This window comes from Trichechus manatus, unplaced genomic scaffold, assembly GCF_000243295.1.
Source record: "Trichechus manatus latirostris isolate Lorelei unplaced genomic scaffold, TriManLat1.0 scaffold00015, whole genome shotgun sequence".
NCBI classification, from domain to species: Eukaryota; Metazoa; Chordata; class Mammalia; order Sirenia; family Trichechidae; genus Trichechus; species Trichechus manatus.
This window is the reverse complement of record NW_004443951.1, coordinates 12,900,481-12,925,181: the sequence shown is the minus strand read 5'-3', so window position 1 is coordinate 12,925,181 and position 24,701 is coordinate 12,900,481. Positions and strand designations below refer to the sequence as shown.

Sequence of the window (24,701 nt, the reverse complement as noted above, 5' to 3'; positions counted from 1 at the left end):
GTGCTCATCAAGAGAAGACAGCATCAAACTGTGGTGAAGAGCTCAGGCTCTGGTTCCAAACTGCTGGGGTTTGACCCCTGGCTGGGCCACTGACTACCAATGATGTGACCTTGATAAAGTTGCTTAACATCTCTGAATCAGTTTGTTCATTTGTTAAATTGGTATAGTAAAAGTCCATGCCTCTTTTATAGGATTGTTATAAGGATTGAAGTAGTTAGAACTAGACTTGGCATCTAGTAAAAACCAAAAACTGATTGATGTCCAGTCGATTCCAATTCATAGTGACCCTGTAGGACACAGTAGAACTGCCTCTAGGGTTTCTAAGGTTCGAAATCTTTATGGAAGCCGACTGCCACATCTTTCTCCCGCTGAGCGGCTCGTGGGTTCAAACCAATGACCTTTCTGTTAGTGCTTAAGCACTGTACCACTAGGGTTTCTCTGGCATCTAGTAAGTACTATTATCTATATAAGGGTTAGCGTTAGTTATTGTAATCATCCTCAACAAGAGTGGGACAGACCATATAGAATGCACCTCCTCACCTAAAGTAGTTGCAATTCAGAATTGAGGTTAGCAGATTGGGGGAATTACTGGTCCCCAGCCCTCGTCGATGGAATTGTGTGTGTTGCTCAGGTGGTATTTTTGGCCTTCAGGTAGACTAGCATGAGGAGACTACAGGGTGAAGCCTGAAGAAGAGACCCCACATCGGGTGTGGATGGAAGGGGTTTCTGAGAAGGGGCAGCTTCAGGGTGTTCAGTTCCCCATTTCCCCCTGCCCCACCTGGACCTGGCTCCCAGTCCCTTGTCTCCTCTTGCCCTGAGCGTCTAATGAGGTTCTTTGCACCACGTCTCCCGGTGTCCCGTCGCAGGGTCTGAGAACTCTGGCTTTGGTGCTCGGCGCTTGAGCTGCTGCTTCTGGAGCTGCCCCTGGTGCAGAGATAGGGGCTGCCTGGGGCTCCCTGTGCTCCTCTAGATTGCGCCTTGCCCTTGGTCTCCCCCTCCCCCCACAGAGAGGTTTCCAACCTGGCAGATGACAGCCTGCTAAGGGCCTTCTAACCTGACCTGGGTGGGTCGTGGCTGCCGACCTCACCCTTTCTGAGGCTTTCTGAGTGCCGATCAATGTTTGATTCCTAACTGGGGTATGCTACTGGTCAGGCTCTTTTCTGAGCAGCTTTCTAGTTGATTTTCGAGTGTCAGGCTGGCACCTAAGGGGGCTTACCCAGCAGTCCTGATTATTCTGGGCTCCATCTCAGCGTAAGTCTATAGCAGTTCTAGGGACCACGATTGGCGAATCTGAGGGGTGATTCCAACTGCCTGTCTAGGTTGTTTCCATGCCAGTTTGATCCTGGACTAGTGTGCGGTTCCAGGTGCTATTTCAGGCCACTCTAGAATCCTGTCCTGGGGCTGGTCTCTGTGCGTCGGGATCTTTCCAGGTGCGAGGTCCTGTGCTTGTTTTGTCTGTTCTCAGACCCCACCTCAGGGCCATTTTGAGCACGCACCTCTTTCCAGGTGTGGCTCCTACTCGATTTAGGGCCTATCTTAGTGTCCAGGCACAAGGCCCAGTGTTCCTGGTGTGGCCGTGGGTGTGGCTATGCCAGGCTAGCTTGAGGGACCCTCCCTGTTCTCCACCTCGGACTCTGCCCCTCTGCCCAGGGTCCCAGTGCAGCAGTAGAGCACTGGCACTGTGAGGCCTTCAGCAGGCGTCTCCAGACAAACAGGCCTTTGAGTTTGGGACACGGAAGCTGGTTTGTCTGGCCAGGCGTGCCCGGCAGCCTATGGAGGAACTCAGTGAGCTGGGGGAGGGAAACGTGTGGCCACCCCGAGGCCCAGGGCTGTTGGTTCCCGCAGGGGCAGCGGGGATAGTGGAGGCAGGAGAGGGTGTGACCTACAAGGTCAGTAAGGATGATCCTGGTTTGGCGAGGCCCATTTTGGGTCAGTCAGTATGGGCCTTTGGTCAGTGAGGACTTCTTCCAGGTTGGCAAAGGGCTCAGTCTCACATGAGGACGATTCCTAGGTGAGGGAGGCTGGTCCTCATGTTGGTGAAGAGGTGGGTGAGGACACTCCTTGATGCCTGTGACCACTGTGTTTCCCTCAGCCCTATTTCTGTGTGTCGGCGTCTGGGGGAGTCCAGGTGGCAGAGCTGTGTGGGGTGGGGACTGATGTGCATGTGGGGGCATCAGGCTGAGGAGAAACCCGCTGTGAGGTGCAGACTGAGTTGAGTGGGCACCAGCAGGGCCAAGTAGTGAACTGTCATAAGATGGTGATGAGATGGTGTGGGTGTGTCCAACCCCTGCCCCCACCTGGGACAGTGCCCACAATGGTGGGGGCTCAGTAATGGTTCTAGAAGGAAGGGGTGGGGCTGTGTCGCTGTGTGTGCAGCGGAGGAGGCATCCAGGGGCACACCTTCATTTTAAAAATTATAGAGAAGCAGAGAGTCAAAAATAAATATTGCTTCTGAAGCTTCTTTGAAGACTGGCGTGTATGTGGGTGTGTGTTCTTCAGGCCAGGCTGTTTTCTGTGAACTCATTCATTCATTCATCCACTCATTCATCATATATTGACTGAGCACCAACTATGTGCCAGGCTCTCTGCTAGGCACTGTGGATACGGAGCTGAACCAGGCGGCTCTTACCAGGCTTACAGTGAAGACGAGCAGACACGTGACTTGTAACCATAAAAATCAATAAACAATCACACTTGTGGTCACTGCTCCAAGGAAAAGTCTTAGTTGCTGTGATGTGGCCTGGGGCATCATAGAAGGCTTCCCAAAGAAAGTGCCATTGTATGCAAGACTCAAGGGATGAGTTGGGGAGAGGAATGTGAGTAGCGTGTTCCGGGCGGTGGTTACAGCATGGGCAAAGGCTGGGAGGCAGGAAGACATTTGGCACATTTGAGAATCAGAGAAGGAAGCTCTTGTGACTGGCAAGAGAGGAGCCACCTGATGCCAGGTGTGGCTGAAGAGTTGGGCGGGTCTAACTCTGCTGGACTTCAAGGGTTATGCTGAGGAGTTTGGACGCAGATTCTACTTCTGGGTCAGGGATTTGGTCTGTGTTGTTCATGGCTATATGCCTGATGCCTGGAAGAATGCCTGGCACATAGTAGGTGCTCAGGGAGTGTTAAATGAGTTGGAGAGATGGGCATTTTTACTGACTGGGAATCATCCTGCATGAAGAGTTCTGTAACCTGCTTTTTTTTTTCTGCATAGAACAGCAAATTTTGAACATCTTTTTGTATTGATACATACTCTACTATGATAAAGTTCTTTTGTTTTTTAATTTTATTGTGCTTCGTGTGAATGTTTACAGTGCAAATTAGTTTCTCATTCAAAAATTTATACACAAATTGTTTTGTGACATTGGTTGCAGTCCCAGCAATGTGTCAGCATTCTCCCTGTTTCCACCCTGGGTTCCCTGTGTCCATTCGTCTAGTTTTACTGTCCCTTCCTGCCTTCCTGTGTGCTATTGGACAAGTGTTGCCCATTTGGTCTCATGTATTTAATTGAGCTAAGAACTGCGTTCCTCACGTGTGTTATTGTTTGTTTTATAGGCCTGTCTAATTTTCAACTGAAAGGTGGACTTTAGGAGTGGCTTCAGTTCTGAGTCAGCAGGGTGTCTGAAAGCCATAGTCTCAAGGGTTCCTCCACACGTTGTAAGATGTGAACCTGGTCTTTTTTTGTGAGTTTAAATTTTGTTCTACATTTTTTTCCTGCTCTCTGGGACCCTGTATTGTGATCCCTCTCAGAACGGTGGGTGGTGGTAGCCAGGCACCATCTAGTTCTTTGAGCTTAGGCTGGTAGAGCCTGTAGTTCATGTGGTCCATTAGTCCTTTGAACTAATATTTTTCTTACGTCTTTGGTTTTCTTCATTCTCCTTTGCTCCGGATGGGACCAACAGATGTATCTTAGATGACCACTCGCAAGCTTCTAAGACCCCAGATGCTACTCACCAAAGTAGGATGTAGAGCATTTTCTTTATGAACTATGTTATGCCAGTTGACCTAGGTGACCCCTGACACCATGGTCCCTAGCTCTCAGCCCCAGTAACTCGGTCCCTCAAGGTGTTTGGATGTGTCTAGGAAACTCCTGTGACTTTGCCTTGGTCAAGTTTTGCTAACTTCCCCTATTGTGTTTTGTCTTTCCCTTCACCAAAATAAACACTTGTCTACTATCTAGTTAGTGATTTCCCCTCCCCACCCTCATAACCATCAAAGATTGTTATTTTTTTCTATGTGTAAACTTTTTCTTAACTTTTTGTAATAGTGGTCTCCTACAGTATTTGTCCTGTTGTAATTGGTTTATTTCACTCAGCATAATGCACTCCAGATTCATCCTTGTTGTGAGATGTTTTGTGGATTCTATGAGGAAGTTCTTGATATTTTTTTCATTCTTTGCTCCTCCGGGAAGCTGCGGAGGCCCCAGTGCCCTGCCCTGGGTGCTGGTTGTGCACCAAGAGTGACTGGTGTGAGCAAGCAAAGACCCGATGAGTGTGCACCAAGGTGTCACTGGGGGTGGGGGCACAGAGGGGGCTTGTGGGCCAGGCTCAGCAGCTTGGATTTTGACCCAGGGCTGGTGGAGAGCCATGGACGGGTTGTTGGTAGGGCTAGGACATGATCCCATGTGCCTGTGACTGAGAGATGATGGAGTCTGGACCAGGATGGTGGTGTGGAAGTGGAGGAGGAGAGACGTGGTAGAAGGATTTGAGAGCTATTTAGGGAAGAGGAGTAGAAAGGACATTGTGAAGGATTCAGTGTGGGGCATGAGGGAAGCAAGGTGTCAGGGTGGTGCCTGGTTTCTGGCTAGAGTGGTTGATGCAGATGGATGATACACAGCCCGTCAGCTGCTGTAGGTGTGAATAGGCTTCCAGGTAATATACTGGCGGGGCTTCAAACCAGTTCCTTCCAGTTGGATCCCCTGCTGAGAATTTGCATTTCTAACAAGTTCCCAGGTGATGCTAATGCTGCTGATTAGGAACCAATTCTAAGAACCACTATAGAGCAGTGGCTCTCAAAATTTATACATAAGAATCACCTGGGGATCTTGTTAAACTGTAGATTCTGATTCAGTACATCTGGTGTGGAATTGCAAATTCTCAGCAGGAGTTCTGTCCAGAACGAACCAGTTGGAAGCCCTGCATCCTGGGACTCCCAGGATCTGTCTGCTTTTCCATTCACCATGTTTTTGTATAAAAGACGTTTCTCACTGACTATAGCTGGTGGCAGAAGGAGCACAATGCCTACAGGATATGAGGGCACATTCTTCCTTGTTTCTTTGAGGTCCGTTTTCCCTTTCTTTTTGCTAGAAGCTCAGAGTGGGTGGACTAGGGTTGCAGGGAATAGGTTGGAGAGTTAAGTTAGAGTCAGATCATGATAGGCCTTGGATGTCAGGCCAAGGACTCTAGACTTTTTCCTAAAGGTGATACAGAGCCATTGAAGGTTCTTAAGCAGAGAAGCAACATCCATGAATTCATCTATCCATTTACCCATCCATTCATGAAACATTACCCGAGTGCCTACTGTGGAGTAAAGCAGCAAATGAAGCTTACTGGAGGGATGTGATCAACTGTGCATTTTTGTAAGCTAAAAGGTGGCATTAGTTTGTGTGTGGGATGGGTTGGAAGGGAAGTGACCAGAGGTAGGAAGACCATGGAAGAAGTGGGAGGTGATGAGGTCTAACTATAAGATGGTGGTGATTGGCATGAAGGCAGGGGCAGGTTCAAATTTATTGACTAGTTGGATGTAAGGGATGAGGAAAAGGGAGAATTCAAGGAGGACTGTCTGACGTGGGTGACTAGGTAGATGGTGGTGCTGTCACTGAGATAGGGACCCTGCAGAAGGAGTAGGGGGAGGATGAGTTCTGGTTTGGCCATCCTGAGTTGAGGATTCAGTGAGCCTGTTAACCCTCTGTAAGCTCCTTAAAGGCAGAGCCCATGTCTGTCTTATTCATCACCCTGTCTCCTGGCACAGAGCCCAGCGTGTAGTAGGTGCCACTGAACAGTTTTGGCTAAATGGATGAGGCTGTGAAAAAGATGGGTCTGGCCTAGGCAGGGGAATAAAATGAGTGTATTGGGTATCTGCTGAATGCCAGGCCCTGTGCTTGGTGATAGAGGTGTTGAGGTTATTTATTCAGAGGATGCAGAAGGAAGGGTCATGTCATAGGCTAGAAAGGTTGGATGGGGAGGGCAGGTGTCAGGGTGGTGTCTGCATAGGAATACTGTGTGTCCCTTATCCTGTCTATCCTCGGGTGATGGGCCTGACCTACCCAGGACCCAGTCTCACCAGAAAAGGGACCTGAACTCTCTGTCCCCTGGGGAGGTTACTTGCTAATGGCATGTCAGGAGGGATGGGGATAGAGTGTGCTGTAGGTTCCAACTCCTGGAGGCAGGGCTGATGGCGAGGGAGGGGTGCTCTGAGATCCAGAGGCCCAGGAACCAGCTAATACAAGAATTAAGCCAGTATCATTACTGAACATTTTGATCAAAGATTCTGTAGAAAAATCCTGATCAAAAGAGGGAAAATGTAGAACAGAATTTCAGATTCTCATGGAACCCAGACTTTCTGGAGCCATGGAGGCTGAATGAACCCCTGAAACTATTGCCCTGAGGTAATCTTTAAACCTTAAACCAAAAATATCCCTTGAAGTTTTCTCAAAATCAAGCAATAATTTAGCTTAGTTAGTAAAAAAAAAAGTCTGCCTTGAGCATTATGCTCTTTTAAGAGCTATCTATGTGGGATCAAATTGATAATAGCAACTCAAAAGATTAGATGGGAACCTTAGGGGACAGTGAGTTTATGTTAATGGGGGAGGAACAACTCAAAAGGAGGATGAGAATGGTTGTACAACTCGAGGAATGTAATTGATATCACTGAATTGTACTGTAGAAATTGTTGAATTAGTTCAAGTTTTGCTGTGTATATTCTCGACAACAACAAAATAAATAAAATTAAAAAAAAAAAAAAGAGTCAAGCCAGGCTGGGATCCCTTTGATCACAGGGCCTAGGGTGTTCATAGGAGACTGGTTTCTGGGACAGCGGCCAGGTCAGGCCCCAGACTGAATTGGTGAAGGATCTCTTTGTCTACGCCAGAGTTTCTCAACATCCCCACTACTGACATTTTAGACTGGATAATTCTTTGTTGTGGGGTTGGCCTGTGTATTGTAGGATGTCTAGAACCATCTCTGGTTTCTTCCCACTAGATACCAGGAAGGAGCTCTGGTGGCACAATCGTTAAGTGCTCGGCTGCTAACCGAAAGGTCGGTGGTTCGAACCCACCAGCCGCTCCACAGGAGAGAACACTTGGCGTATTTGCTCCCATAAAAATTGTAGCCTAGGAAACGCTATGGGGCAAAGTTCTACTCCGTCCATGGGGTCGCTGTGAGTCAGAATCTACTTGATGGCACACAACAACAGATACCAGTAGCACCCTACCCACCAATTGTGACAATCAAAAATGTCTCCAGATGTTGCCTGAAGTTCCATGAGGGGCAAAATCGCCCTGGGTTGAAAGCCACTGGTTTGTACCGCTTCTTGCCACCTTCGTTATGCTCTGTACAAATAGGGAGGGGACAGTCAGAGAGGATTTCACAGTGATGGGCCACTTGAGCTGAGTTCTGCAGAGTGAGTGGGTGTCTGGGAGCAGGAGAAGGGCATTCTTTCCAATAGCGAGAACAGCAAGTACAGAGGCCTGGAGACAGCAGAGTTGGTGAGCATTAACCCAAGGGAGGCCCCACTCCACCGTAGGAAGTTGGGCTGGTGGCTTAGGGGTTGCTGCTATAGGAAGATGCTTCTGCTGGTCTTCTTTGATCTTCTGCTTCAGGAGCTGGGCCTCTGCTGGGCCGTTTGCCACCACCCCCAGAGACTCCGGGATCCTTCTTCTGCTGGGCCTGTCCTCCTAACCTCCCCTTCCACTTCCAGGGGAGACAGAAGCTGAGGGCTGCAAGGGGTGGGGGTACAGTCTGGCTGGAGGGAGGGCTGTTTCTGGCTGTGCTCTCAGATTCTGAGAAACTGGCTAGAGTAGGGAAAGCAGCCTTGTCCCCCTCCTGCTGGCCGCCTCCTTCCCTGGGGCCGGGGTCGTGGCTGAGACTGGGATTTATTCCCATCACAATCTGGCAGTTGGTTTGGTGAGAGTTGGAAACATGTTGGTTTTCCCTTCCCAAGTGTAACAAGGCCTGCTTCCGCCTCCGCGGCCGCTGCTGCAGTGCCACGTGGTGAACTGTCCAGGACATGACAAAAGGGCTTGGTTAGCTGCCCGCCGGCTAGAAGATGAACGACTCCCAGCTCTCCCTGCCCTCACGGTCCTCAGTGCCCACGCGCTGGCCTCTCCTTGGCCCTCTGCTCTGTGGGGCCCTGGATAGCACCTTGTGCCAATGTCCATTTCTGGGCCCCAGCCTCCTGGGAGACAAGGTCCTGGCCTGGGGAGGAGGGGCCAGGAGAAGACTGTATGAACAGGTGGTATTTGGAGACTAATTAATATTTGTGAATAATAACGCGTGCCCAAGGGAAACAAATCAATCTGTGTTTGCATATTCATGAGAAAGACTCGGGAATGATCCCAGCTGTTCTCCAGCTGGGGAAACCCCCCCATCTCTGGCGTCACACAGTCCCTCGGGGGCCCCCATTGAGGCTGGCAGTGGTTGTTAGGGTGGGCTGCATGGAACTGACAAGGCTTTTGGGTAACATGCATTTTCCATGACGTATGTATGTGAATCCCGAGGCTTGGTGTAGTGCTTGCTCCTTCCCTTTCCCTCAAAGCAGTAATCCCTAGACTCTTAGATTTCACAAGCCAGTACAATTTCTAAAAGTACTTGGGGGCCAGACATGGGGTTGGCAGTTTTTTATTTTGCCAAGTAAGGACATTATAAAAAATGCTATCTGCTATCACCATCATTTCATACAAGAAAGGACATTTTAACACCAAGGACAAAATTTGAGAATAAAGGACAGTTCTTCCCAAGAAAGGATAGTTGGCAGCTTTACCCTGACATAACAAGGAAAAGGGATATATTAAAACCATTTTGAATGTAGAAAAATTGCACTCAATTATACTCTACAGTATCATACAGTATATAATTGTTTTTCTGTCCAAGTATGTCAGTTTGGTAGAATCTGTGGTCCATGGTGCAATTCTGAGACAAGCTGGAATGTCCAACTGTTTCAGGCCTTGTTTTCATCTCAGTTGTTGAAAGCACAGACTCACCCAGCCATGCTGACAGCATGGATGCTCTGCTCTTAACACTGCTACACTCAATTCAGAAGGCTCTGGCAACCCCAGTGAGGCTAGCCACGGTTCCGCCTCCCTGCTCTTCTCCCACCTTCTCCCCGCAGGTGACCCTGAACACTCAGGGAGGGGGCAGGACCAAGGTAGACCTGAGGCCAGGCCTGAGGATCCAGGGCTGCTGTGTGCTGGCAAGGGAGGCCCTTGGCTGGGAGTGGCCTGACCTGCTTGATACTCCTGGCAGGCGCTGTGCCTGGGAGTCTCGGGCAGGAGGCTGCCCGGTCCCACCAGGAGCCAGTGATGGAGAGGCCCTGGCTCAGGCAGCTATGTGGTTGCCAGAGTAGTTCCCTGAGAATGTGTCCATGTTTGTGTGTGTTCCTTGTTTCTCCCTGTTTCTCTGGGTGCCCGTGTCCTTGTGTCCATGGGCCACTGGGAAAAACTCTGGGGAGGGATGTGCTTTTCACCTTCTCCACCTTTGTTTGCCCTACTTCCTGGATCTGAAGAAAGTTTCCTGAGCACCCCAGAGCCAGATCCACTGGGCAGACCCTGGAGTCCCCAAGTAAGGGCCACTTGTCTATGTCACATTGAGGGTGAGAGGGGAAGGAACATCTACAGAGAGGGGCACTCTAGTCAGGGTTCTCTGACACTCGTGGCTGGAATCTCAACCAAGACTGTACCACGTGAACATCTGTTCTTGGAGTTTTACCCCCTCAGTGTCTGTCCTGGGGAGTCATACCCCTTTAATACTGGTACCAAAGACTGACTGCCCCGTAATGTCTATAAGAGGGAGTTACACCTCTCTGTTAGTGTCCTGGGAAGTTACACCCCTAGAATGCCCATATCAGGCAGCTGTACCCTCATGATGTCTGTTTTCATTGTCTATACACTGTGGTGTTTCCACTAGAGAGGTGCACTGCTATGATCACTGTACCAAGGCAGCTAGCTACAGGAGGTTAAGCCTCTATGATAATGGTACTGGGGAATTACAACCCCATGGTGACTGTGCTGTGCGGTTGTACTTTCATCTCCTCCCCCCCGCCCCGCCATGATGCTTGTGCTGGGGGGTAATGCCCCTATCATGTCTGCACTGGGAGTTGAAAAAACTAGTTGCTGTTGATTTGGTTCTGACTCATGGTGACCCCCCAATGTGTGTCAGAGGAGAATTGTGCTCCAAAGGATTTTCACTGGCTGATTTTTGGAAGTAAATCACCAGGCCTTTCATCCTAGGTGCCTCTGGGTGTGCTCAAACCTCCACCTTGCAGTTAGCAGCAAGCGTGTTAACCATTTACACCACCCAGAGACTCCTGCCGGGGAGTTAGACACCTGTAATGTTTGTACCTGGGAGTTAAACCTCTGTGCGTATTCTTCTAGGTAGTTACACCCCATGATGCCTGTAGGAGGCCGCTCTAACCTTTGCTCTTTGGTGTGACACACCACTGAGTTACAAACCCGTGACATCTGTACCAGGGGCTACAGAATAGTTGTGTCAGGGGACCATAAACCCATAATAACCTGGGCCAGGCAGCTCACTCCCTGATGCCTGCTAGGAGGTTGAACTCTGTTGCTGGCTGCACTGCAGCACCACAGTGCCGTGATGACCAAGCCCAGGCAGGCCTTAGTGATGTCTGGCCTCAGTCTCTATGTGCTGTGCCGCGCATTCAGGTAGTTGGCTCTCTCTCTCCTGCTCTCAGCCACCTGAGCTCTGTGGTCACTGAGTGGAACCCCAGGTATCGTGTAAATAGGACTGGATGCCCATCATGCCCCTTCAGCTTTCTTGCTTTTGCTGCTCAGCTCCTGTCTCAGACTGTTGGGAAGGCCCAGGACAGAGGACAGCTCCCACCCCTTTCCCTTTGTGTTCAGCCCCTGCCCCACTTCCCAGTCCCACCTGTTTGTCCAGCAGCATTGCTCCCCTACCCCTTGACCTCATGACCTCTGACTGTCCCACTTGAGACAAGGGTCCAAGTTCCAGGAAGAACCAGAGCTACCTTTGAGCCCTGCCCCTTCATGTTCACCTGCCCTGTCACCTTGCAGATTCTCTCACCACTGTGGATCCACTGTCTTCTGGGTCAGATCACAACTCTACTGCCTGAGTCTGTGGGTGTATCACTGTGAGGCCCTGAGGTGCACTCACTGTCACTCTCACTCCCCCATAATGCTGTGTATTCAGAGCATTAATGAGGGACTTATGTGCCACCCCCTCCCGGAACAAGGTGTGAGCAGAGCTGGTGGGCACTAGAATGCATCCTCTGAAGCCCCCTGGCTGGGGGACCTGGAATGCGACTCTCCAGAGCTCACCACTGGGGTGGGAATGACAGCAGTGTGGCCACACTGCCACCGGGGGAGGCTTCGCACAGGTGTCTGCAGAGTGGGGCGGACACGCCAGGCAGAGGAGCCTCGGGAACAGAGGCCTGGAGGCAGTCAGCACATCCCAAACACAGACGTCCCAGGATGTCTGCCTCAGCCCAAATGTCAAGTGAGCCAGCAGCTTCTGCGGTTTGCACCCTGCCCTCCCCACCCTTGACCTGCTCAAGGCTTCTGTGGCAAGGGCAGACAGCTGTGGGGGTTGAATTGTAGGGCCCAGCACCCCTACTCCTGGCCACTAGGGCCTCCCTGTGGCTTGCCTTTTCGAGTGGGAAGGTGCTACGGGAATTGGGTAGGAAGAGGGTGGTCAGGCGGGGCAGCTGCAGCTTGTCGAGAGTACGCCCTGGCGAGCCTGGGCGGGTTGTGGCTTTGGCTTGAAGCCTTTGGTACCTGGATCCTGTCTGCTGCTAACATGTCTGTGCTCTGGGGCCTGTGCTCAGCATACAGAGTCTGGCCTCCTGCCGCCACCTCCTCCCTCCCTGCTGGGGAAAGGAGGGGCAGAAGGATGCCCCAGGGGACTGTGGAGTCCCAGGCTGGCCTGTGTGGGTACTACTCACTGCTCCCTGCCTCTGACTGTCTTGTCTTTGTTCGGTCTCACCTGTGTATGTGTTTGTCTCTGGCCCTGTCCCCCTTCTCCTGCCACCTCCCCTTACGGGGGTGAGTTGGAAGCTCAGGGTCTGGGATGGAATTCCTGTATATCTCCTGGTCTCAGTAGCCTCCTAGTCCCCTGCAGGGTTCAGAGAGTGGCCTGGAGGCATCCTGCACTCTGTCTTCCTACAGTGGGACTGCCGGGTTAACCTTATGGTCACTGGACAATCAGTGAGGAGCCTGGGTGGTCACAGGGGTCCAAAGGTCTGGCAATCATTGCACAGGCCAAGGAGGGGGAGCTCTGTTGAACTAGACTCTCGGGGTGAGTGGTGGTCTGGGTGGGTCAGTAAGAGCCAGGAGGCGGCGTGGGTGGGCAGGAGAGGTATCGGTGGATACCAGCTAACTAGCTCTGCCCTTCTTTCCATCACAGGTCTGATTGTCCTGGGCTGTGACTAGCCGTGGTGCTGGAGCCCTGGATGGCCCCTGAACCAGCCAGAGGGAGGATGATGGTGCCCCTTGTGCCTGCACTCGTGATGCTTGGTTTGGTGGCAGGTGCACTTGGTGACAGTAAGTCTGACCCCTCGAGGTGCAGTGTGTCCCAGGGCGAGAGAGGTAGTATTCCTCCCAGCAGAACTCTGGGATGAGGGACAGGACCTGAATGAGGAGAGACAAGATAGCCAGATACACCTCTGAGACCTTCTTCTGTTCCAGAGACACCTTCAGTTGGAGAGCCCACTCCAGGAAGTACCCCAGCCTCGCTGCTTCTAGGAGCATCCTGTGGAATGTGTGTGTCACTGCAATGCAGGGTGGGACATGTCTCAGCCTGACTCTGTTTTATGTGACTGTGGTGAGACATGTCTGGATTCATGTGGTCAGTGTGTGATGTGCCCAGGCGTGTGCTGTGTCCACCATTGCAGATGTGTGTAGAGGCACGGTGCCATGTCCAGGGGTTGGCGTGGGAATAGGAGGGTGTCACTGGGATGTATGTGGACATGGGAGTGGGATGCCAGAAGTGCCGATAGGTCCACGGTGGGCTCAGAAGCCAGAGCCATGCATAGCTCTTCCCCCGGCTAGACACTTAGCATCCAAGTATGGGGGCACTGAGCTCCTCCTTCCCCTTTCACCAGGGACCTTCAAGGAAAAGGGGCATCCCCCCTCCCCCAACCTCTCAGCCCTGGAAATAGGGGTAGATTGCACTCGGCCAGCAGGAAGCTGAGCAACTCCAGCGCCCCTCTTGTGTGAGTGTGTCTGTAGGGGATATTGTCCCCTACCCCAGGTCCAACTCTGAACTTTGGTCCCTTTCCTGCCGCCCTTCCCCCTGCCTGGCACTACAAGACTGGCCTGGCCGCAGCCTGCCCTGTCGTCATGGTTACCACTGCTTGGTTACTGGTGGGAGGCGGGACAAGGGCAGATTTAGCCAATCTGCAGACCGAGGGGAGGGGCGAGGTCGGAGCCAAGGTCCCTGGGGGAGGGGCTGTTCCCAGCCTGCCCAGAGGCAGCCAGGGGCCAACCTAGGAGTCAGCCTGCAAGTCAGCAGGCCATAGGGCTTCCCCCACCCACCTCTCTGAGTCTGGGCACAGATCTCTTCTCTTGCCCCACTCAGGCTCTGGCTCCTAATGGCTCCTAATTAATTATTCAGGACCAGATCCTGGAGAGTGGGACTGCAGCAGCCCCGCCCTTTATTGTCAGAGGCTGGGCCCTGGGTGGGGCTAGAAGGGAAGGGGGAAGGGGAGGGCAGTCCTTCCAAGGGGTAGGGGTGAGGGGTAGTGGGAGCGCTGACATGCCAGCAGTGAGAGGGCTGGGCAAGAAGAGCAGGGCTGGGGGTCTAGGTGAGAAGTTGGGTGTGGGGGTAGGGCAAATGATCTCCAGGCTTGATTGGGGCTGGTGGGAGAGAGCTTGAGCCTGCAGGAACAGGTGAGGATAGAAGTCCTCAGCAGGTGTGATTTGGGTATTGGAGGGAAGGATGAAGCTTGTTCAGAGCCGAGGGTCAGGTGTGGTCAGCAGCCCTTGACACTGAAGCATTGCCCTTGCCCCCAACCCTGGACACTCTCAGGCCTTCAGACAGGAGCTCGAGGGCAGGGGGTGGACTGCTGGGCTTGGCTTTAAGAGACAGCACATCCAGAGAACAACGGCATTCCCCCTCCTGCCTCAGACTCAACATGCCCCACCCCAACCCCCTACCCCCCAAACCTGCTCCTCTTCCCGCGTTCTCCCTCCCAGTGCATGGCATTACCGTCCACCCGGTCACCCAAGTCAGAGATCTGAGCCTCCTCCCAGCCTCCTCCCTCTCTCATACCCCACATCTAATCCATCACCAAGTTCTGTTGTTGCTGCCTCCTAAATATCTTTGGAATGCATCCACGTTTCTCTCTCCACTGCCTTCATTCAAGCCACCCTCAGTTCTTGCTTGGGCTTTTGCATGCACAGCCTCCTGATGGTTTCCCTGCCTCCAATCTCTTCCCTCACAATCGTTTCTCCATGTGAGAGTCATGTTTCAGAATGAAAGCCTGATGTCACTCCTCAGTTGAAAACTCTTCTCCGCCTTCCCCCATTGCCTTCAGGACCAACTCTAGGGGTCTTAGTCCTCCTCCAGCCCCTGCCAACCACCTCCTTTGCTGTTACCCCACCCCCACCCCCATCATATTGACTACTCTCAGTTGCTCATATGTTGTCTGGTGTCCAAGCCTTTTTTTCTTCTGTTTGCTTGGAGCACTCTTCTTTGTTCCCTTTACCCGACCAGTTTCTGTTCACCTGGAGCCATCACTTCCTCCAGGAGCATACTTGATCCTCAGCTTGGGTCACATGCTTCTCCTCTGCGCCGCCCTTATATTGCACAGTTGTGACTGTGTGCTTTGGGTCTGTCTGTCCCATTGGATTGTGAGTCCTTGGGGGGGGGTGGGCATTGTGCAGCTCAGGACCTGGCATGTGGTGGGTGCTCACAACTGTCAATGAGTGGATTGGGTGAGTAAAGGGGTGGGGCCAGGCATGGACCTCCAGCAGGGATTTGGAGGCAGGGGGAACAGTTTCTGGAGCCAAATCTAGGAACCTCCATGCTGGTCCTTTGGGGACCAGAGCCCAACAACGACCAGGGTCTTGAAGGCAGGAACTAGCTGAAGAAGTTGAAATCCTGCCTCAGCCAAGGTGGAGGGGTTCACGTGAGCTGGGCTTTACTCTCTAACAGTGAACCAGCGGGCAGGGGCCTGGGCTGGGGCCATGGTGACCTGGCCCTGGGAGGCAGGTCTGTCCTGCAGGCCTGCCTTAGCTGCACATACTTTTGGATCTGTACATCCTTTTGGATCTGTCCCCTCACCGTGGCCAGGCCTGAGCTGAGCTTGGGAGGCTTCTACCCAGAGGCAAGCAGCCAAACGGGGATAGGGCTGCTGCAGAAGGTAGGGCAGGCGCCCGAGAGAATTGACGACCAGAGCGGTGAAGCGCAGAGCGGACAAATGTGTTTCTGTAGGCCTCTTAACGAGACAAATGAATGGGGGCCCTGGCCTCTGAGGGAATGGAGGGAAGGGGGGTGGAGAAGCAGCTGCCAAGAGTTAGCCCGGAGGCCCGGCATCAGTGTTGAGTCAGCTCCAATGGAAACCCAGGCACACCGGGCTGGATCCTGCTCAGCACAACTCCCCCAGCTCAGGGCTCTGTGGCTTCTCACAAGGGGAAGCTTGTGGGCCAGTGGTAGTCCTGAGCTGGAAAGAGGTTTCTGCTGATCTGCTGTGTGTGTCAGGTGCTCAGCTGGGAAGAATCTACACCAGCAGCCTTCAGAACCCGCAGTGTGGAGACTCAGACTGTATCACAGAGTGTGCTGTCCGGCGGGGGGGTGGGGAGAGGCACTGGCACAGAGGCCATGACCTAAGCATCTTGGGGAAGGATTGAGAGATTTCCTGGAAGAGGGGTGGCTGGAAGGGTGAGCAGGCATTTTCTCATGTTGGGGGAGTGTATAATGAGGGTGAGGTTGAGGGGAAGAAGCAGGAATGGGCCTAGGCTTCTCATGGGAAAGCCACAATGAGAACCGTCCTCCTCCAGTTCCCAGACAGCACAGGGCAGGGGCAGGGACAGGGTCAGCAATGCAGGACACTGTGAGTGGGAACCTGGATGTGGCCCAGTTACTTGAAGTGAGGCTGGAGGGGCTGGTGGTGGGGGCTGCAGAAGTGGGTAGGCAAGGGCCTCAGGGGCAGATAGTGTGTCTGTTGTATCCCCCTGCTCCCACCCAGAGCCTGTGAAGCTGGCCCTGGGGCAGGGTGCTGCACACAGTCCCTGCAACGCCCTGCCTCTTGTTCTCATGAGCAGGAAGGACCTGGTGGCTTGTCTAGACTCTGCCCTTTCTGTGGGACTTCTGGCAGGTTGCTTTCTCTCTCAGGCCTGTTTTCCTGTTGCACAATGGGGGTAATCACGCCTACCTGGAAAGGTTAACTAAGGTCATACGGACAGGGCACCTGGTACCTAGAGTGTGCTGCCCCGTGGAGGCCGTGACCTGGGGCTCACCTTGTGTCCCCTGGGAACCCAAGGTTGTCTGAGTGGGCCGCCCTCTCGGGTCACCAGGAGCAGTCACAGGAGCCAGCGTTAATGAGTCCCCAGCTCATTAGGAAGTTCAGAACCTGGGAAATCCGCTCTCCAGGAGCTCCCTCCCTGCCCTCGCAGTTCCTCCCTGTCCCAGGCTCCGTTGCTTCCGTGTCTCCTCCCTGCTCCTGTGTGCTGTTTGTGTGCAGGTGTGCGTGTGCTCCACAGAGACGGCACAAAATAGCAGTCAGTTTTCCCGTGGAGGAGCCTCAAAGGTGGCGCAGTTTGGCTCTCCTCCAGGCTGGAACCCTGCAACCTCCCAGAGAGGTGTGGGCCCCCCAGGCCAGTTCCACTGGTTTCCTTTCTTAGGCCACTTCCTCCCACCTCCTATGGGCTCTGCTGCCTGCGCCCTCCTGAGAATACTGAGCAGGACCGAGTCCCAGGGCAAACCACTGAGACCTGCTGCCCACAGGGCTGTGCCACCCATGCCCTGTGCGTGGCAGGGAGGGGAGGTAGAGCCAAGCTCTGGTGAAACGCCAGACTAGGCGGGGTGGGGAGCCGCAGAGTTGCCTGGCAGTTTTCTGCGAGGAAAGGCGTGTGGCAGGAGGCCCCTCCCAGTGTGTTCAGACAGCTCCCCGTTGGCCTCGATCTGAAAGTTCTGTTCAGACCCTTACTGAACACTGGTGCGTCAGGCACCTGGCACAGAGGTGAACAGTAGCCAGTTTCCGCCGGCCTGCCCAGAGGCCTCTTCAGTCACTGTGGGTTGTGATCGGTGCAGAGATGGGAGATGCAAGTCTGTGGGGACACAGCAGGCTCCTAAAGCGGCTTGGGAGTCAGGACACATGAGAGTGTTTCCTAGTTGAGATGTTAGCAGGACACGGGAAAAGGCAAGGAGGTGCAGAAGGGCCAGGCCTGGGTGGTGAGTGGTAAATCCACAGGGGCCCGAGCTGGGTCCATCTCATTCCTGACTGTGTTCCTGGCACAGTGCTTGGCTCGTAGTAAACAAACAAACAAAAAACCCAATTGCCATCCAGTCGATTCCAACTCACGGTGAACCCATGTGTGATAGAGTAGAGAAGGTGCTTAAAAAATACTTGCTGAGCGAATAAACAAGATGAGCCCGGAGAGCCCAGCAGGATCAAGTTTGGGGAGGGGAGTGGGGAGGCAAATGGCAGGACAAGGTTTGTGCAGGGGAGAGAGGTGGTCAGATTTGTGCTCTTCAAAGATTCTTCTGGTGAACAATATGTGAGGAAAGGGCTTGGCAGGGCTTTGGGGCAAGGCTGAGCTGGGGTCTGGCATTGGGGCTGTGTGTGAGGTGCTCTCAGGATGGGGTAGAGGCTAGGTTGGAGAAAAGCAGAGGACAAAGCCTGACTGAGGGAAGGGGCCTACCGGTCTCCCTCTGGGCTGCATCAGACTTGGGCAGCAATGCCGGTCTTGCCTGAGTCTTTTGGGTGGGTGGGTGGGGTAGGTGGGGCACTGGCTCCTCTCCAGCCTCCAAGCACAAGGTGGTGGGGTAGTTCTGCCTCCTCACTGGCCCCAGGCCTTGGGCACAATCCAGCCCCCACACTGTTCTCAGGCCTTTCCCCTTCTCAGCCTGGCTCTCCTCCATACCTGGCTCTCCTCCCCAGCTTCTCCAGTTCTTTGTTTGGAGCGAGGCCCCGCCCCACCCGGCCCCCAGGCTGACTCACTAGCCATTCCGGTTCAGCAGGTTCTAGCCTCTGGTTTCTGCTGCAAACACGTTGAGGCAGGAGCTGGAGAGGGACTTTCTACTGGGGTTTCTCTCCCTGTCGGTGGGGGGGTCCCCTGGTGTGTGAGGTTCCGCAGTCTCTGTCCTTTTCAGGTGTTCCTGCATTATTTCATTGCTTCATTCATTCAGCACATGTCGTAGGGGCTGTCCTGTGTGCAGGCACTGGGGTAGGGCAGGAAACAGGGCAGACAGGGTCTGCCCTGCCCAAGGTTATTTTCCAGGCGAGGAAGCAGCTATTAATCAAATAACCTAAAAAGTGGAAAAAGTCATAACCTCACGCACATACATAACAAACCATGGGCAGTGCTACAGGAGAGGCCAAGGGAGTTAGGGAGAGCTTAAGACCAGGAACTGAACTAATGGGGGATTCAGGAAGGTTTTCTTAGGAAATGATGTTTAAATTCAGATCAGAGAGTGAATAGGAGTTCGAAGATAAAGAGATAGGCTAAAAAGTTCTTGAGAGAAGGAATAGCTTGTGCAAAGGCCCTGAGGCCACAAGGAACATTGCTTATTCAGAACGAAAGCCAGGGCTTGGGGGAGACTGGCCAGGTCAAACCTGGCAGAACCTTGTCTGTGATAATAGGAGTTAAATTTTTGTTCTGAGAGCAGTGGGCAGTCTTTGGAGGATTTTGATCCGGGGAGAAGCTGTTCGTTCACTCTGGCTGCTGAATAGAGAATTGACTGGAAGGGGCAGGACTGGAGGCATGGACACCAGCTTATTAGGACAGTCGGGTGTCCAGTCAGGAAAAGATGAATTACAGTGGTAGCAGTGCAGATGGACAGTGGGGAGCTGCTGTCTGGAGGTCCTCAGGTGTAGGGGAGGGTGCTCAGTGGGGGGCATCTCCTGAACCTACTGGAGCTGGAGTGGGCAGAGTCCTGTCTGAAGGGACCAGCAAACAGTGACCGGCCCTGCAGACGGAGTCTGGAACCTCCTTCAAAGGGCAGCCGAGGGAAAGGCGAAGCAAACTGAGGGGTTCCAGAACCTTTGTGTTGTCCCATGTCACTCTGGCCCCTGCCAGGCTTGTGTGTTTCCCCTCCAAGACTGCCTCTACATCCACGCCTGCCGTGGTTCCTCTAGGCCAGCTGCGTCTCTTCTGCTCTGGGTGCTCCAGGAGAGAGTCAAGAGGGGTCATGTGTTAGGTGCAGTGCAGTGAGCTGAGGCTTTGGAACCTGCCTGGCTATGGAACCTGCCTGGCTACATCTCTGAATCACTCTGTGTCTTTTCGGTCCTTTAACCCTCTGAGCCTCCATTTCTCCATCTCCAAAACACAAAGATGTCACTTTGAGGACTCAGGTGTGCCATGGTGTTTTCAGTTGTCTCATATGCATGTGAAAGCTGGACGATGAATAAGGAAGACTGAAGAAGAATTGACGCCTTTGAATTGCGGTGTTGGCAAAGAATATTCAATATACCATGGACTGCCAAAGGAACGAACAAATCTGTCTTGGAAGAAGTACAACCAGAATGCTCCTTAGAAACAAAGATGGCAAGACTTCATCTCACATACTTTGGACATGTTATCAGGAGGGACGAGTCCCTGGAGAAAGACATCATGCTTGGTAAAGTAGAGGGGCAGCGAAAAAGAGGAAGACCCTCAACGAGATGGATTGACGCAGTGGCTGCGACAGTGGGCTCAAACATAGCAATGACTGTGAGGATGGCGCAGGACCGGGCAGTGTCTCGTTCTGTTGTACATGGGGTCACTATGAGTCGGAACCGACTTGAGGCACCTAACAACAACGAGGATAATAATACTACCTACCTCGTAGAATTGTTCTAAGATTAATAATGCTAATTACCAGTGATGGCTGCCCTCAGTAAAGGCCTACTGTGTTTCAAGCCTGTGCAAGCAGTTTATAGACATCTCTTTTCGTCCACACAGACACATGAGGTGGGACTGCCACTAGCACCATTTTGCAAATGAGAAAATGGAGGCTCAGGAATGGTGAGTGACTTGCTTAATAATGGCATAAACCTGCAGAGCCCCCGGGCCTGGGGGGTGCTCGGTAAGGCAAGCTCCCTCCCTATTCCCTGCAAGAATAACCCTCCCTACTCTACCCTTAGCTGTCATTCCCCATGTTGGTGGTCCTCCTGGACCCTCCTGTCCTCAGGGACTCTGCCCCATCTGCTATCCCTCTTCTGTCGACTAGATCAGCACCCTCTCTTTTTCTGTTGGTTCCTTCCCATTAGCATTTAAACATTGCAGCTTAAAAAAAAAAAAAAGAGAAACAAAATGTAAAACCTCCCTCTAACCTTCATCCCCTCCAGCTGCCACCTTTTCTTTGTTTTCCCAGTCACAGCCAATCTTCTCTAAATAGTCACCTGTGCTCTTACTCTACTTCCTCATCCCACTCACTCCCCACCAACCACTGACCCTGCTCTGGACAAGGTCCTCAACAGTTCCATGTGAACTGCTTTGTGCCATGTGTTTTGGAGTCAAATGGTTCTGAGTTGTGCCAGTCACTGGCTGTGTGACCTTGGGCAAGTGACTTGACCTCTCTGAGCCCGTAAACTGCGGATGATAATGAAAGATTAAATGAGATAACAGACATAAAGTACCTGACACAGAGAGGGTGCTTGGCAAAGGATTGTCGTCGATGCACACTTGTTGCTATGCCAGGAGCCAAGCCAGCCTGGGATCATCGGCACCAAGCAGGTGGTCTGAAAGGTCATTTCTCACGGGTATCGCCTTCCTGGAGTTGTTCATTGGTCTGACTAATCGGAAATGGATCTGCTGTCGGGATTAACAAGGTGTTGCTATGTCTTAATGAAGCCAGATTTCTCTGTCTTGTGACTCTGGGTAGTAGGATTCACAGGGTGCTCTGGCTTGGCCCTGGTGTGTGCACCAGGGTGGTGTGGGTGTGGCAGATACAGCGTCTGAGCCCCCTCCTTTACCCCCCTCCCTCACCTCCCTGTGGACACTTCGGGGAGACAGCCAGGCTGTCGGAAGGCAATAGCCAAGTCAGTGGGGGCAGGGGTGGGGATGGGCAGATTTACAGGAAAGCATTCACCTGGGAAGACGTCCAGAGATACTTAGGAGCTGGAATGTCTAGGCCTCCAGGACTGCTGGTATGTGGGGGCTGAAAGGAGGGGAGGAGTCACTGTTCCTGGCTTGAGCCTTGAACCATGGGGTGGATGGAGGTGCCGTCACCGAGATGGAGAGCAGTAGGGGCGGCATGAGTCTGGGGAGGTACTGGGGCTCTTCCCAGCAGCTCTGCACCATCCCTTTGTCTTAGAGCTTGGAATTGATGGGTATGGGAGACAGACAAGAATAGCAGTTGGTTACAGTATGGACTCCAGACTCAGAGCGCCTAGGTTCAGATTTTGGCCCTGCCATTTACTAGCTCTGTCATGTTGGACAGATTCCTTAACCTCTCTGTGCCTTGATTTTCTTCTCTATAAACAGAGGCAGTAATAGCACCCACTTACGTGCTTAAGGAGGGGCAGTGGTAGTTCACTGGTAGAATTCTTACCTTCAATATAGGAGACCTGGATTCAGTTCCTGGTTAATGCACCTCAAGCACAGCCACAACCCATCTGTCATTGGAGGTTTGCATTTTGCTATGATGCTGAACAGGTTTCAGTGGAGCTTCCAGACTAAGATGAACTAGGAATAGGAAGAAAGGCCTGGTGATCTACTTCTGAAAAATCAGCCAGTGAAAACCCTGTGGATCACAACAGTTTGATCCCATTGTGCATGGGGCTTCATGAGTCAGGGGCCAGCTCAGTGGCAGCTAACAACAGCCTATGCTTAAGGAGTCCCTGGATGGTACAAATGGTTAACGAGCTCGGCTGCTAACCAAAAAGTTCAAAGTTCCAGTCTGCCCAGAAGTGCCTGGGAAGAAAGGCCTGGTGATCTACTTCCAAAAAAATCAGCCGTTGAAAAGCCTATGGAGCACAGTTCTGCTGTGACACACATCACATATGAGGTCACCATGAGTTGGAATCAATTCGGTGGCAACTTTTATATACATATATATATTCTTAAAGAAGTTAACAAATATTCGAATATTGTCTGGCGCATAGTAAGTACTCCATAAGGGTTAGGTGTAATTATTATTATTATTTTCTCTGTAGGCCTCTCTTGCCCTCCCGTCCACATGACTACCACCTGTAGTGTTGGCCATGTCTGTAGTGATCATGTTGTGGTGGCTAGGCCCAGTGACCTTCTGTCTCCATCTTTCCCAGGCAAGCCTGTCTTCATTAAGGTCCCCAAGGACCAGACCGGGCTGTCGGGAGGAGTGGCATCCTTTGTGTGCCAGGCCACAGGGGAGCCCAAACCACGCATCACGTGGATGAAGAAGGGGAAGAAAGTCAGCTCCCAGCGCTTTGAGGTGCGTGCTTTGGTGGAAAGGGGCAAATAGGGCTCAGGGTTTGCCTCCTCTGGGGTACAGTTCTGCATCCTCTCTCCTTGGTCTCCCTCCCCACGGGAGGACTGCTGACCCTGAGCAGGCCCCTGTGTCCCGAGCAGGCTGTAACCACGTCTGTCCTCCTGCAGGTAATTGAGTTTGATGATGGGGCAGGGTCAGTGCTGCGGATCCAGCCGTTGCGGGTGCAGCGAGATGAAGCCATCTATGAGTGCACTGCCACCAACAGTCTGGGAGAGATCAACACTAGTGCCCAGCTCTCTGTGCTCGAAGGTACGTGCCGGGGAGGGATGTGGGCAGGTAGAGTGATATGTGGGGAGAGCCCGCCAGCCCTGTTCCTGCCCTGGGCCTGTGCATTTGGCAGAAAAGAGGACTGGCCCTCCTGGGGTTGGCAGTGGTCAGCAGTGAGCAGGCAGGGCCCCGGATCTAGCCTGGGTTCCTTGGCTTGTGCTAAGGCCAGCTGTGTGTGAGGTGTCTACGTTCTCCTGCTGAGCCTGCCCATTGCTCAGGTGGGGTCTGGGGTCTGACTTGGGGCGTGGTGCTGTAGCTCAGTGTTCTTTGGGTTCTGTGGCTGGTGACAGTGGATTTGACGTGCCTGCAGGAGCCTGGCTCTAGGCTTTGCTCCAGACAATTTTGTTCCCTGTTGCCCCTGTGAGTGAGGGTCCTAGGCTGGGGCCTGAGCTCTGTCTCTGGATTTTAGTGCCTCCCCTCACTTGACGGCTCTTCCATTCATTCACAAGCACTCCTTGATGCTTTGAAGTCCAAAAGGCCATCTGACTGGGGCCCTGCCCTTGAGGCACTCATTGTCTCCAATAAGCCCTGCAGAGGGGCAGCACCAAGGGCTGCTGAAGCCTGGGGACAAGTGGGAGTTGTTGAGAAAGGGGAGGACTAGGCAGAAGGAACAGCATTTGCCAAGGCCCAGAGGCAAGAGAAGATGGAGCTTTCAAGGCACCCTCAGTGGATCAGTTTGTCTGTAGGAGCAGGGGTGAGAGCACAGGGAGAAGCAGGGAGAGTTATTTACCATGAGCTTGGAGAGGGTGGACGGCAGATCGCACAGGACCAGGCTGAGGAACGAACACTTTCTGGGGGCATGGGAACCACAAATGGGCTTGGTAGAAGGGGAAGTGGCATGATGAGACCCAGCCATGATGGAGTCACTCGTCCACATATGTCTATGTGTGAATTAAAAAGAAAATAGCATTGATCGTTACTTTTTTATTGTAATGCTAATACCTGTTCACTGTCAAAAATTTGGAAAGTATAGAATAACACATAGGAGAAAACAAAAATCACCCATGATCCTACCTCTGCTATTAAAATTTGGTTATTAACTTGTAGTCCATTTTCTATATATATATCTATATCTGGAGTCCCTGGGTGATGCAGATGGTTAATGTGGTTGGCTGCTAACTGAAAGGTTGGAGGTGCAAGTTCAATCAGAGGCACCTCAAAAGAAAGGCCTGGCAGTCTACTTCCGAAAAATCAGCCATCAGAGACCCTATGGAGCACAATTCTGCTGTGACACACATGGGGTTGCCATGAGTTGGAATCGACTTGCCAGCAACTGGCTTAGGAATTTTTTGGTTATATCTATATAAGCAACCCTGGTGGCTGCTAACCAAAAGGTTGGTGGTTCGAACCCACCCAGCAGCTCTGTGGGAGAAAGACCTAGCAGATCTGTTCCCATAAAGATTACAGCCAAGAAAATCCTTTGGGGCAGTTTTGCTATGTCATATGGGGTCACCAGAAGTCAAAATCAACGTGAGCACCTAACAACATCTATATATGTATAGTAAAAACAGGATCACTTTCTGCCCAATGACTCGTAGCCTGCTTTTCTTTTTTTTAACTTATCGGGGGCCTGCCCTGGTGGTGCAGTGGTTAAGAGCTACAGCTGCTAACCAAAAGGTCAGCAGTTCAAGTCCACCAGCC

At 52.4% G+C, this 24,701-nt stretch overlaps 1 protein-coding gene across 6 annotated transcripts in view; it reads left to right on the top strand.

Moving 5' to 3' along the window:
• Positions 1 to 12,630: 12,630 nt before the first annotated feature.
• Positions 12,631 to 24,701, top strand: part of PTPRF (protein tyrosine phosphatase receptor type F) — an 80,772-nt gene continuing 68,701 nt past the window's right edge. For all 6 annotated transcript variants that reach the window (XM_023727005.1, XM_023727003.1, XM_004371848.2 and 3 more), the window contains exons 1-3: positions 12,631 to 12,721; positions 22,591 to 22,736; positions 22,901 to 23,042. In XM_023727005.1, the coding sequence (XP_023582773.1) occupies positions 12,631 to 12,721; positions 22,591 to 22,736; positions 22,901 to 23,042 (379 nt within the window). The remainder of the gene's footprint in view (positions 12,722 to 22,590; positions 22,737 to 22,900; positions 23,043 to 24,701) is intronic.